At 38.6% G+C, this 15181-nt stretch overlaps 1 protein-coding gene and 1 long non-coding RNA gene across 9 annotated transcripts in view; one reads left to right on the top strand and one right to left on the bottom strand.

The window, feature by feature from the left end:
- LOC138735986 (uncharacterized) overlaps positions 1-1469 on the top strand; it is a 76114-nt gene extending 74645 nt beyond the window's left edge. For both annotated transcript variants that reach the window (XR_011340051.1, XR_011340050.1), the window contains exon 5: positions 1228-1469. This is a non-coding gene — a long non-coding RNA (uncharacterized lncRNA). The remainder of the gene's footprint in view (positions 1-1227) is intronic.
- Positions 1-15181, bottom strand: part of pltp (phospholipid transfer protein) — a 52618-nt gene that overhangs the window by 25282 nt on the left and 12155 nt on the right. For all 7 annotated transcript variants that reach the window (XR_011340046.1, XM_069884714.1, XM_069884718.1 and 4 more), the window contains 3 exons: positions 9588-9651; positions 8010-8073; positions 5657-5748 (listed from right to left, as the gene is read on the bottom strand). Coding sequence is in view for 6 of the 7 variants with exons in the window: in XM_069884714.1 (XP_069740815.1) it covers positions 5657-5748; positions 8010-8073; positions 9588-9651 (220 nt within the window). In the remaining variant the exon portion in view is untranslated. The remainder of the gene's footprint in view (positions 1-5656; positions 5749-8009; positions 8074-9587; positions 9652-15181) is intronic.

The following is a 15181-nucleotide window of genomic DNA, read 5'->3' as shown; positions in this document are numbered from 1 at the left end:
ACAATCCTGGATTCCAATTTTAAATCAAAAATCAGATTAAAATCACTAACAACATGGCTGAGACCAGAATAAAATACACTAACAACAGGAGTAAAACCAAATTAGAATGCACAGACAATAGGTGTGAAACCAGATTTAAATCACGAACACCAGGAGAGCAACTCAATAAATCCTAAAAGCAGAACTGGAATAATATTAAAATCTACTGACAGCAGGAGTGAAAGGGATCCTGCAGAAATGTTACTCTTGCTGGAAGATTTTAGGTCATAGGTACTGCCTCATTTGTTAGCTTCCCTCCCCAGCTTTTTTTCTTAATTTGCACCTGGAACTATGCCTCATTTTGTAAAATTTTTCCTACCCCTGCTGCTACAACGGATCATTATCGCTGGTGTTATAAACCATGCGGAACGAGCAACAATAGGCAATAGACAGTGTTTAATTTTAAAACACTAAGTTTATTTCTTTTTTAAAGTATAGTCTTAACTCTTAAACTATCCTTAACACTAAATCCATCCCCAACTATGCGCAGGTGTTCTAGTGTGTGTATGAAATACCCAAAGCATTACTGTCCAGGCCAAAATCTAGAAAGTTACTTCAAAGTTCAGTCTTTTAAATTTAGTGTTGAAGTGTAGGCCTTTGAAATTTTATGCCCAGAATTAATGTCAAACTGATGGGAAGACTGGAGTTGTGGCTACTACAGACTCACGAATTCTCCTTTCATTGCCTTTGAAGAAATGTCCATCTGCACGAGCTGTGGTCATAATACACCTGGTTCTTTTGTAGGCAAAACGAAGCTTCCAAGGCCCTGGCACCAGTCTCTCCAAGTGGCCTTCACAGTTAGTCATACTCAAAATGGAGTGGTCTCTCTAAGTGACCTTCACTTTTAGACACAATCAAAAATGAAGCACTTTGCTTCCTAAAAAAAACCCCTCCTAGCATAGGTCAATCCACCAAAAAGACCCAGTCATTCACAGAGCCGGCTTTGCTTTGAATTCCACAGAATGGTCAGCCACAAGAGCTGCTTCAAAAAGCTGTTTTCTCTCCAGCCGTCAGAATCGTTCTCCCTTGCAAAATCACAATGTATCAAATCTGGAACAGACTGTGATAAACCTTCCCTCAGATCTTCCAATGTATCGAATTGTTGCTGAGCTGCAACTTGTGTTGTGATGGTGCTCGTGTGAAATGTTATATGTTAACTGTAACCATTCAGTTCTTTCTGTCTTACAGTGATCATCCCACTGGAGCTCAAAATACTGGCAAGAGGGCAGTCTGAAGATGGCCAGTTCGGCAATCAGCAAGCCATTCTTGTGATTGGAGGGTAGCAAATGCCTCTCCTCATTTAAGAAAGGAGGGAGAGGAAAAAAGGAATTAATTTAACTTGATAGATTTACTCTAGTGATTTGAAAATGCTGGAATCTATAATAAAGGCGATGATATGAAAACACTAATAAAATAAGAATATATCTGAATGGAGTTGAATTCATGAAAGGAAAATTATGCTTTACTAATTAATGGAGGTTTATACCTACAGTATTGTGTACAGTATTGGTCTCTTTTTTAAAAAAAACACTAGCTGTTGAGGGAGTAAAGCAAAGATTCACCGGAGTAATTCCAGAGATGGTGGGTCTATTCTATGTATAGACATAAACTTGCATTTATTCTATAGAAATAGAAGAATGAGAAGACACATCATCCAAAAAGTGAGATTTGTAGGTTGACTGACAAAAAGTGCCATTCATAGCTGCCAGAGCAACTATGATGAAGATGGTAATGAAAGGCAGACGGAGGTGTTTAATCAGAGCCAGAAAGAATCAGAGCCAGAAAGGGAGACTGGGGTGTTTAAAGAAAGCTTCCACAATTTACACACAGCGGACACAATGTCAATCATTTAAGTCAGAGATGCAGATTCAAAATAGATGAGGTCAAGATTACATTGAACGGTTTTCAAGTCATGGTCCAGACTGAAGGTGAGTTCAAATGATAACATCAAATTTCACTGCAAGGAAGTTAATCACAAGGAACAGAAACTTTGCACATTGTAAATTGGCAAATTAAAAACCTACTGAATGAAGATTTCATGATAGAGATTTTCGACAGGCTCACTGAGATGAAAATGATATTGCTGCAGGCTGGCGGCAAAACTCTGCATGTCAAACTGCATGAGTTTTTCAAGCTTTGTTGGGACCAAGGAAAACTGCCTCAGGACCTTCGTGATGCCATCATCATCACCCTGTACAAAAACAAAGGCGAGAAATGAGACTGCTCAAACTACAGGGGAATCACGCTGCTCTCCATTGCAGGCAAAATCTTCGCTAGGATTCTCCTAAATAGAATAATACCTAGTGTCGCCGAGAATATTCTCCCAGAATCACAGTGCGGCTTTCGCGCAAACAGAGGAACTACTGACATGGTTTTTGCCCTCAGACAGCTCCAAGAAAAGTGCAGAGAACAAAACAAAGGACTCTACATCACCTTTGTTGACCTCACCAAAGCCTTCGACACCGTGAGCAGGAAAGGGCTTTGGCAAATACTAGAGCGCATCGGATGCCCCCCAAAGTTCCTCAACATGGTTATCCAACTGCACGAAAAACAACAAGGTCGGGTCAGATACAGCAATGAGCTCTCTGAACCCTTCTCCATTAACAATGGCATGAAGCAAGGCTGTGTTCTCGCACCAACCCTCTTTTCAATCTTCTTCAGCATGATGCTGAACCAAGCCATGAAAGACCTCAACAATGAAGACGCTGTTTACATCCGGTACCGCACGGCTGGCAGTCTCTTCAATCTGAGGCGCCTGCAAGCTCACACCAAGACACAAGAGAAACTTGTCCGTGAACTACTATATGCAGACGATGCCGCTTTAGTTGCCCATTCAGAGCCAGCTCTTCAGCATTTGACATCCTGTTTTGCGGAAACTGCCAAAATGTTTGGCCTGGAAGTCAGCCTGAAGAAAACGGAGGTCCTCCATCAGCCAGCTCTCCACCATGGCTACCAGCCCCCCCACATCTCCATCGGGCACACAAAACTCAAAACGGTCAACCAGTTTACCTATCTCAGCTGCACCATTTCATCAGATGCAAGGATCGACAACGAGATAGACAACAGACTTACCAAGGCAAATAGCGCCTTTGGAAGACTACACAAAAGAGTCTGGAAAAACAACCAACTGAAAAACCTCACAAAGATAAGCGTATACAGAGCCGTTGTCATACCCACACTCCTGTTTGGCTCCGAATCATGGGTCCTCTACCGGCATCACCTACGGCTCCTAGAACGCTTCCACCAGCGTTGTCTCCGCTCCATCCTCAACATCCATTGGAGCGCCTTCATCCCTAACATCGAAGTACTCGAGATGGCAGAGGCCGACAGCATCGAGTCCATGCTGCTGAAGATCCAGCTGCGCTGGGTGGGTCACGTCTCCAGAATGGAGGACCATCGCCTTCCCAAGATCGTGTTATATGGCGAGCTCTCCACTGGCCACCGTGACAGAGGTGCACCAAAGAAAAGGTACAAGGACTGCCTAAAGAAATCTCTTGGTGCCTGCCACATTGACTACCGCCAGTGGGCTGATATCGCCTCAAACCGTGCATCTTGGCGCCTCACAGTTCGGCGGGCAGCAACCTCCTTTGAAGAAGACCGCAGAGCCCACCTCACTGACAAAAGACAAAGGAAGAAAAACCCAACACCCAACCCCAACCCACCAATTTTCCCCTGCAGCCGCTGCAACTGTGTCTGCCTGTCCCGCATCAGACTTGTCAGCCACATTCGAGCCTGCAGCTGACGTGGACATTTACCCCCTCCATAAATCTTCGTCCGCGAAGCCAAGCCAAAGAAAAAAAAGAGATACTGATTTATAGTAATATACATCTTTATAGTAATACACATCTAAGGAAATGTGGTCCAACAAAAGATGCATTTGAGAGAAATAGAATGGTTAGTGAAATAGAATAGCCTTTGTATGTTAGACTCTTCAGTGACTACAAAATAACACCATTCTGGTTGAAGTTGATGACCAATACTCATTGCCAGTAATACTCATTTCTGCTGAACTGATTAGAGCAAGATTACTTACAAAACTAAATTTGTATCATGCAAACATTCTTTGAAATTCAAAAAATAAATAGCAAACAACATGTAATGATCAATGTGCATATTCATGTGCCAAATCCTTTCTTAAATTCTTCCTATCTCCAATGAAGAAAACTGTGCAATCAAGTTCATGTTCTGATTTGTACATGCATTGGAGGAGAAAATATTTACAGAGCAGCAGAAGTAATGAAGTGATTACACAGGTGGATTAAAAATTAATAAATATGCTTTTGTGCAATGTGGTTTATCTTGTCTCACAAGTGGAAGCATTTCATCTGTAAAAAAAAAAGGCAGGAGCTATTACAGAGGATCCAAAAGTTACAAATGTATCTAAACTGATTCACTCTTGGGATGGGTGAACTTTTTCTTGTCTTTCTTAAATGTTTTTATTGATGTTTACTTTATGCACAGTTGACAGTACAGTTATATATTGTATCATAAAATTCAAGAGGAAAAAAAACAAAAAAAGTATAATTCAGAACCTCTACCAATAAGCAAGGTTAAAAGCTAACACATAGGAATCAAGTGACAACAACCTGGAAATGGACAGCACAGCACCAAAGCTTCAGAACAACCTGAATTCTTTAGATTCTTTTCCCCATAACTCTCAATTCCCCTATGATGCAAAAATATTTAAAAATATACTGTATTCAATGAGGCAGCTTCCAATGAATCCTTAACATGGATAATTCTTTTATGTGGCACCTTCTTGAATGCCTTCTGGAATCCAAGTACACTGTACACAATATCCACCCATTCCCCACTATCCACTGCACTAATTGTATCTCTAAAGACCTCCAGTAAATTTGTGAGACAAGACCCTCCCTTCCTGTATCCATACTGCATCTGCTTGACAGAACAAATTCTATTCAAATGCCTTGTGATTTCTTTCTTATGATGATGTATGAACCTTCAAGCGATTGCCAGAAGGCATTTCTCTGACTTACAATAGATGATAATCATGAAAACCCTTAATCCATTAAATTATGTTATCACTATTTCATTTGGTAAGATTGTGGCTGTCATGTTACCTCAGCACTACTTTCTTGCTCTAATACAATACCTTACAATTCCTTTTACATTTCTTGTATACCAAATATACTCAGCAATTGAGTGTCCACATTCTTCAACAGAAGAGGATTGTAAAGTGTAACCACCCACTGGGAGAAGAAATCTCTTCGCACTTCTGTCCTGTGGTTGACACCCGACTTTGAGATTTCAACCTCTGGTTCCAGATACTCCTGCCACCATCTTTTCTTTGCTTACTGTTACAAACAAGCAGAACACATCTACAGTAAGTCACCGTCCTATTGCATAATACCTCAAACCAGTCTCATACATCAATGCAGAGACACATGATGGAAGTGCAAGGTTCAAGGCAGTATCCTTACTCCCATGATTGGTGCATCCCTGGCCTTGTCTTCCCTCGGGCTCATGCTATTTCTTCTGGAAAGTTCTGGTAATCTCAGATAATAAACATCGTACTTTTTCACAACGTTGCTCCTGCACAGCAGGAAGAAACAGATCATTATGCCTCACAATGCCTATGCCTACTGATCATCCTTACCTTGAAGTCCACGTCCATCCAGTCAGATTTAACATCTGGGTTACTGAAGAGGGAATAATCAATCCCAATGTATTGATCCACATCTGTTCGCACTTGGTAAGGGAGAAAAGGTGTCAGCCTCAGAAGTCTACAGAGAAGTACCAACAAGACAAGTCGTGACCATTGCAAAACATAACTGATGGTGGAACTGTACAAGATGCAGTCCTATTGCTTAGATTAGTGGAGATCAATATCTCTCAGCAAATGGAAACCATAACATCTCCAGAAAAGGCAGCGCATCAGTGCAGCTAGTGGAGCTGCTGCCACAAAGCTTCTGCAACCCAGAATCAATCGTGACTACTATTATTGTCTATGCGAGGGGGGATGTTTGCTTGTTCTCCATGATAACATGACTTGCTTCTGGGTTCTCTGGCTTCCTCCCATATTTAATGATGTGTGGGTCAGAAGTTAATTAGGCACTGGGCTCAGATACAGCTGTTACCCCTCCACCATCAGACTACTCAGCGACAAACTCAATCAGAGATTCATACAAGGACTTTGACTTTTGCACTTTATTGATTTTCTTTTTGTTCTCTCTGTAGTGCAGAGTTTGTTTACATTTGTTATGTTCACAATTCTTTGTTTATGTTTTACGCTGAGTACAGTTTATTTGTTGCACTACCAATGAGTGGTAATTCTTCTGGCTCGCCTGCAGGAAAAAGGAATCTCAGGTTGTATGTGATATCATGTATGTACTCTGACAATAAATCTGAAATCTGTAAATTACTCAAATCAAGATGGGTGCATGAATCTGGAGTCAGTCAATGTAAATGTTGAGAGAATAGGTTACATGGAAAATTAGTGGTGAAAATGGGATTTCTGTGTGAGCTGGTGTAGTCTTGAAATGGCTTCAATATATGTCATTAGAAAATTTGAAATATGGATGTGGTAATAGAAATATTTAGTCATGGGAGCTTGGGCATAACTCTGCCGGACTCCTACAGTTCAGGAACCTGGGTCTGTTCAACTGAACTATTCAGATTGAGTGTTCAGTGATGGAACATCATGTAACACAGGTTCAGACGGTTTCATTGCCACCTATCAGTTTTCAGTTCAGAAACCCACGTGCACATCTGCAGGTTTCTAGTTTGAAAACCAGGCTCTAACCCTAACCTGGTGCTTTAAGCTTCAGGACGTTCACCATTTTCACTTGGAAATTATAAATTCTGGTGTGTTGCACAGATCATCACTGGGAGAAATCAATACTTTCTGTAACTATCATGATCTGGTCTTTGGGCTCCATGGTGATTGTGGGTGCTGGTTGAACACAAAATGGCTGCCACTCTTACTTCAGTGAATAATGTCATTATTCAAATATAGCAGATGTTAAACTGGAGGTGTAATTCTATTGGGATGCTCATCATCAATTAAAGGGCATGACCAAAGCTTTTGCTCACTGCAGAGAGCTGGAAGTCCACTGCTGAAATTCTGGGAATGAGGAGATTTTCCTCATATGAATCTGTGCTTGGGCACAAAGATATAGACACTCTGCTGCTGTGAGTTGATGAATTAGAGTCACAGATAGGTGATATCAGTACCTATTGAAGGGAATTGTGACAGACACCATCACTGTACTTTTCTCATTTCCTTTAGCTTCCCTAATCCATTTTCTGCACTTCTCAGAAATATCCTCCCAGTGACAATCAATACCCATTTTTTACATGGAGCAAATGCATATATTTGGCAGTTGAAATGACTACTTTCTCTATTTTATCCTTCTGAACAAAAGAGGAAAATGAACCAATGTATCACTGGAAGTCTGGTGGTGGATGCCTTTTTGTTCCCTGGAACACAGAGCTCACAAGTGTCTGCAGGGTGGTGAAGTGGAACCACTGTTAATACTGCCTGTATGTGTATAGCTGGCCTGCCCCTTGCTGATTGTACCTGTGGCTCCTCCCCCTTGATTCCCCTAATAAAGGTGGCGATGCCATAACCCCTCCCCCAGAACAAGCTTGGGTCAGCAACATGAGCTCCTTCTTCTGTTTATGGTGATAAAAGCCTTTCAGTCAGGTAACTTTGGAGTTATTGATAGTGCATCAGGTAGCATGCAGTTCATCACCAGAACATGGCTATCCACATTGTAAACATTACTCCCCACAGTCTGGAATCAGGAGCCACACACTCGACTGGGTGCTTTATTATCAACAAATTCCCCTAATGCATTCAACTGCTGGCAGCTTTTAATCCAAGGGAAAGCACAGGTGAGAATGCCAACAAACTCCAGAGAAAACTATTTGTCCCATTCCAGTTTAGCCCCTGCTCTTGGTAAAGGGTGGAACCATAATGCATCCACATTCACTCAACTCATACTCACCTGGTACAGTCTCCAGCAGTGAGTTCAGCAGCACCAGCGCTGAATGCTCTAAAGTTGGGCAAATCTGCAAGAGCAGAGAAAGGGGGATTATTCAGATAGAAAATACAACATTTCTTCTCCTTCACAATTTTAAAATAGTTCAATTAATTTCGCTGGAACTCAATGCCCAGAGAGTAATTTCTCCTTTAATACTTTCAATCAGTGTTTGCTAGGAGTGCCCCTATTAGGCACAAAATATCTACTTAATGACAAAGTAACCACATACTCAGAATTCATAGAGCAACTAAACCCTTGCACTAACATGCTGTATCATGTTTAATATCCATAGACCATAACTTAATGTCTCTGAATCAAGGAACAGTCTGGTTTTCCAAATAGATTCAGCTCAGTTTTAGAACAAGAAGTCAAATGCATTACCAGAGTTCTCTCTACATTTATAAGACATGGTTGGTGCTAGAATGGAGCACTTGCAGGTGAACATTACCTAAACCTCTCAAGGTCCTTTCCTTTTCCAGGAAGTGAACTCTGAGTCACAGAGCACCAGCTCAGAAATAAAGATCCAATTAGAAGGGCATGTTTTTTGAGGGGAGATATTGCACTGTGATCTACAGGTGGGGGAGGAACAATAATTATTGTTGGCTCCAATAAAGTTGAGTCTAGCCCGTGGTGCTGCCTCAGGTACGAGCCCCTCAATGGAGAAACGTTAAGGCTTTGTACTTTATAACGCTTGGAGTTGTGTCCATGACATGGTCATGACATCAAAATAGGGTGCTGGAGGTAGGTGCAGGGGAGGTGCGATCAAGCCTGGGCCTGAATTGGTAATATAACTTTGCCTCCTACGTATGCTTCAGGGCCTGCTGAGTTTCTCCAGCATTTTTGCGTATTAACTACAATCACAGTGTCTGTTGATGTTCTTGTTTCACAACCTTCTGAACGGTGTCAAGTTTCTTGAATGGTCATAGCACTGAAACACACCAGGGGAGACCTCTATTCCATCAGCCACCAAGTTTCATAATATTCCCACTGCAAATCATTCCAAGGTTGGCTTGACACTCGCCTTGCTCAACAGGTGGAATCCTCCTTTCCACCTTGGAATGATTTGCAGTGGGAATACTATGGAAACTTGTCCTGATATGGTTCATGAATGATCAAGAATCTTGACACCATTCAGATGTGGGCCATTTGATTGGCACTTTATTCACCACCCTATAATTCTCTGTCTCACTGGTGTCCCAAAGCTGCAGTATATACCATCTAAAATTACAGTTATTCTCTTAGGCTACTCCAGTGACACCTCTCAAATCCATGTCATCTACCATCAAGAAGCACAAGGAGAGTGGGTACAGGAAAACATTATTACCTGGAAGTTCCCTTTCAACTAATGCACCATTCTGATTTGGAAATATATTGCTTTCCTTCATCATTACTGGGTCTAAATCCTAGAACTCCCTCCCCAACAGTTCTGTGGGATTACAGGGTTCATAAAGGCAGCTCACTACCATCCAATTAGGAACAGGCAATGAATCTACCCTGAAAAATAATTTAAAAAATGACAAATGTGTAGGGATTAAGAATTACCTGCTGGTTTATGAGAAAGCGCAAACCAGTTGTTAGAATTGTTGAGAACATTTCATAAAAGCCTCTGTGAAAAAAAAACATTAGGATGAATTTAACAAATTAGCTGCAACCTTAGAGAGGGACCAATGATAGTTTGCACATTTCAGGGAAATATCATGTATAAACAATCATTGTTTTAGCATCAATCAGCAAGAAGATGGGATTAAAACGAGACCTAAGACTGTACACAAACACCCACCAATATCTTGCAATTGTAGCAGTCCTAATGTGGACACGAGGATTTCTCCACAGTTGTTGATATTGTATTTCATCTGTCATTTGTTTTCCCCATATACCCAAATTGGAATTTCCAGTTGCTTTATTAGATTCAATGTCCTGAAAAATTTAGTTATGTGTGAATTTGACCAGTTTAAAGATTATATGTCACATTTTCTGCCCTCACTTGTGTTGGCTTGGAAGTCTTGCAATTTCTATATCTTTCTGTAGGTTGATGTAGGTGTGTCTCGTTTTCTATCATCTCTAGGGTTGGGATGAATGGTGTTAAACTTTTCTATTTTCCACTGGTATGTATGTATGTATGGTACACACTTTCTATCTTCCGCCAACACTTCCCTGAAGTTCTATCCCAACTTTCCTTACTTTAAAAAAAAAAATTTTCACACTGTGAACCATATCAACCAAAATATTAAGTTTACACAGTGGTCTTTTCTCCCCTTTATTTCCCCCCCCTTCCCTCCCTCCCCTCAACCCACCCCCTCCAATACCCATAAACATTCAACATATACAAGAAAAATGCGTCATCTATTTTTTCCACACTGAACCTAGTCATTTTGTCTTCTTATCATTTTCATTCTCATTTTAGGGGATGGAGGTCATTGGCAAGCTCTCTCTGATATGTTCCATGTATGGTTCCCAAATTTGTTCAAATATTGTGACTTTATTTTTTTAAATTATGTTATTTTTTCCCAATTAATACATTTATTCATTTCCATGTACCATTGCTGTATACTCATGGTCTCTTCCATTTTCCAAGTTGACATTATACATTTTTTTGCTATCGCTAAGGCTATCATAATGAATGTTTTTTTTCACTTTATCCAATTTGAGGCCTGATTTTCTACTTCTTACGTTACTTAAAAGAAATAGCTCTGGTTTTTTTGGTATGTTATTTTTTGTAATTTTATTTAGTATCTGATTTAATTCTTCCCAAAATGTATTTACTTTCGTACATGCCCAAGTTGCATGTAATGTTGTTCCCATTTCCTTCTTACAGCGAAAACATCTATCTGATACTGTTGAATCCCATTTTTAAAAAATTTTTTGAGGAGTGATATAAAAGCTGTGTAACCAATTAAACTGTATCATGCGTAACCTTGTGTTTATTGTATTCTTCATAGTTCCAGAACATAACTTTTCTCATACTTCACTTTTTATCTTTATGCTTAGATCCTTTTCCCACTTCTGCTTAGGTTTATAGTTTATTTCATTTTCCTTATCTTGCAGCTTAATGTACATGTTGGTAATAAATCTTTTGATTATCATTGTGTCTGTGATCACGTATTCAAAGCTGCTTCCTTCAGGTAATCTCAAGATGTTTCCCAATTTATCCTTTAAATACAATTTCAATTGATGATATGCAAACATTGTACCATGAGTTGTTCCATATTTGTACTTTATCTGTTCAAATGTTAATAAATTATTTCCCAAAAAACAGTTTTCTATTCTTTTGATTCCTTTTCTCTCCCATTCTCAAAAGGAAAGGTTGTCTATTGTGAAAGGGATTAGCGGATTTTGCGTCATTAGTAATTTTGGTATTTGATAATTCCTTTTTTTCCTTTCTAAATGGATCTTCTTCCATGTATTAAGTAAAAGATGCAGTACTGGTGAGTTTTTATATTGCACCAGCTTTTCATCCCACTTATAAAGTATATGTTCCGGTACCTTTTTCCCCTATTTTATCTAGTTCTGTCTTAGTCCAGTCTGGATTTTCTCTTGTCTGGTAAAAATCTGATAAATACCTTAATTGTGCAGCTCTATAATAATTTCTAAAATTTGCTAACTGTAAACCACCTTGATTATACCTCTCTGTTAATTTATCTAATGCTACCCTTGGATTCCTCCCTTTCCACAAGAATTTCCTTATTCTCTTTAGTTCCTTAAAGAATTTTTCTGTTAAGGGAATTGGTAATGTTTGAAACAAGTATTGTATCTTTGGGAACACGTTCATTTTAATGCAGTTTACCCTCCTTATCAACGTTAGCAGTAATTCTTTCCATTGTTCTAAGTCTTTCTGCAATTTCTTTATTAGTGGCTGATAATTTAGTTTGTACAAATGGCTTAAGTTATTATCTAACCTGATCCCTTGGTATCGGATTGCTTGTGCTTGCCATTTAAATGGTGATTCTTTTTAAATTCTGTATAATCTGCATTACTCATTGGCATCACTTCACTTTTAATTGCATTGATCTTGTACCCTGATATTTCTCCATATTCCTTCAATTTCTTATGTAATTCTTTTACTGATACTTCTAGTTCTGTTAGGTATACTATGATGTCATCTGCAAATAAACTGATTTTATACTCCTTCTCCTTTATTTTTATCCCTTTTATTTTATTTTCTATTCTTATCAGTTCTGCCAAAGGTTCTATTGCTAAGGCAAACAGTGAGGGGGATAGTGGCCATCCCTGTCTAGTTGACCTACTTAATTGGAAGTGACTCGATACATATCCATTTACTGTTACCTTCGCCAATGGTCCATTGTACAATGCTTTAATCCAATTTATATATTTTTCTGGTAGTTTGAATTTCTGTAATACTTTAAATAAGTAATTCCACTCTACTCTGTCAAAGGCTTTTTCTGCGTCTAGAGCAACAGCCACTGTTGGTTTCTTATTTCCTTGAACTGCGTGAATTAGATTAATAAGTTTCCAGACATTGTCCGCTGTTCGTCTTTTCTTAATAAATCCAGTTTGATCTTGTTTTACTATTTTAGTTACACAATCAGCCAATCTGTTTGCTAATAATTTCGCTATTATCTTATAGTCTGAGTTAAGTAGAGATATTGGTCTATATGATGTTGGTGTTAGTGGATCCTTGCCCGTCTTTGGTATTACTGCTGTCTTACATGAATCTGGCAAGTTTTGTGTTTCTTCTATCTGGTTCATTACTTCCAGGAGAGGAGGAATTAATAACTCTTTAAATGTTTTATAAAATTCTATTGGAAATCCACCCTCTCCTGGTGTTTTATTGTTCAGCAGCTTTTTAAATATATCCTGTTCTTCCTCTATTTCAAATGGTTTTATTAGTTTGTTTTGTTCCTCTCCTTGCAATTTTGGCAGTTCAATTTTAGCTGCTGGGAGGTTTAGTTAACTTCTGGAGAGTATTTGGAATTTTCATCTCCTTACCTTAGGAAGGATGTACCAGGTGCCAATAGGCTCAATCTTGGATGAGGGAAGCTGTCCTGAGAAGGACCTTGATAAAATTGCCTCTATTTAATTGAATTTAGAAGAACAGACACTTGACACATATAAAACCCTGAAAGAAGCATTCAAGTTTGAAGCTAAGGAGTCAGCTATTTAGGACTAGCTTAAAGAAGGCATTGTGAATCCTTGCCCCTTCCACACTGCCAACCTTCCTAGGAAGCAGGAAAACTTATTGGGCATACTTCATTCTTTCCCACTGCCCCGTGATTTACCTTGTTAATTGGCAACCCGACATTTTAAGGGGAGGTCCCCACCTTCAGTGGTGATAATTAGAGAGCAGGTTTTGCTTTCACACTGACAGAAGTGAGTTAACTTAGCCGGGCTCTGCACTTTCCCCCACCAAGTGTCAGAGCCCAATCAAATTTTACTTGCTTTGTCAGATTGGGACGTTTTGCACCGCACTATTACCCGGAACAAATCTGCTAAATTTGCTGGTTAACCCACACTGAATCGGCAGTGTGAAAGGGACTATTGGAATAATGTAGCTGAAAAGCTGTGGGTCCTCAGGCAATGTTCAATACAAAGAATTTTAGGTATTTTTTCAGGGAATAGTGGAATAAGGGATATTAAAGAGTGAATATGTCTTTTTAAAAATTATTTTATTTAATACACCACATTATAACCAATCTCTAACAATATTTATACAAACTTTGTATGTATACATACGTAGTGACTTTTTCCATTTTCTCCCCAACCCCTCTCTCCCTTCCACCCACCCCCCAATAACTATAGAGAGAAGAAAAAACAGAACCGAAAAAGAAAATAAAAAAGAAAAGGGAGCATGTCTTTTAAATATTATGTGATTCATTTTATCCTTATGAATACTCTTTCTTGTTAAGAGCTGGAGGCCCGAGGTTGCGGTTACCAATAAAGTTTATATATGGGTCCCAAATTTGTTCATATTGTGCATAATTTTCTCTTAAATTGTATGTGATTTTCTCTAATGGAATACATTCGTACATTTCTGTGAGCCACTGCTGTATTTTCAGGAGTGTTTCCATTTTCCAAGTTAGGATTATGCATTTTTTAGCTGCCACTAAAGCAATCTTGATAGATCGTTTGGAATTCGCTTAAATTTAATTTTAACTCTTTGTCTTTTATATTGCTTAACAAAAAAATTTCTGGGTCTTTTGGTATCTTGTTTGTAATTTGATCTAGTATTGAATTTAAATCCTCCCAAAATGTTTTCACTTTTGTATATGTCCAAACTGAATGTACCATTGTACAATTTCTTGTTTACAGCGAAAGCACTTATCAGATACTGTTGGGTTCTATTCTTTTAATTTTTGAGTTGTAACGTATAATCTGTGAAGCCAATTATATAGTATCGTTCAAGACTGGGAATTTATTGTATTTGTCATAGAGCCCACACATAATTCCTTCCAGGTTTCATTACTTATTTGTATGTTTAAATCATTTTCCTAATGGTATTTGGCTCCATCTATTGTCTCATCTTTTCCTTTGTCTTGTAATTTAATATACATATTTGTAATAAACTTTTTAATTATCATAGTGTTTGTGATTATATATTCCAAGCTACTACCCTCTGGCAACTTTAGATCAATTCCCAGCTTTTCTTTTAAATATATTTTGAATTGATAGTATGAAAATATTGAACCATGTGATATTCCATATTTATCTTTTAGCTGTTCAAATGTTAGTAGTTATTGCCAGAAAAGTTTTTTTTATTCTTGTTATTCCTTTTCTTGACCATTCCTTAAAATATATGTTATTCATTGTAAAAGGTATTAATTGGTTTTGTTATAGCAACATTTTTGGTATTTGATAGTTTATTAACTTTTGCTCTAAATGTATCCTACTCCATATTTTTAATATATGATGTAGAATTGGTAAACTATAATGTTGCACTAACTTCTCATTCCACTTGTAAAGCACATGTTCTGAAACACTTTCCCCTAGTTTATATAGTTCCATCCTCAGCCAGGCTGGCTTTTCGCCTACATTATAAAAATCTGACAAGAATCTTAATTGGGCAGCCCTACAGTATTTTTTTTAAATTTGGCAACTGCAATCCCCCTTGTTTATATGTCCCTATCAGTTTTTCCAAGGCTATTCTTGGTTTCTTACCTTTCCGTAGAAATTTTCTGATC

This window comes from Narcine bancroftii, chromosome 6 (assembly GCF_036971445.1).
Source record: "Narcine bancroftii isolate sNarBan1 chromosome 6, sNarBan1.hap1, whole genome shotgun sequence".
Lineage (NCBI taxonomy): Eukaryota > Metazoa > Chordata > Chondrichthyes > Torpediniformes > Narcinidae > Narcine > Narcine bancroftii.
The sequence above is the reverse complement of the archived record's forward strand: the minus strand, read 5'-3'. Positions and strand labels throughout refer to the sequence as shown.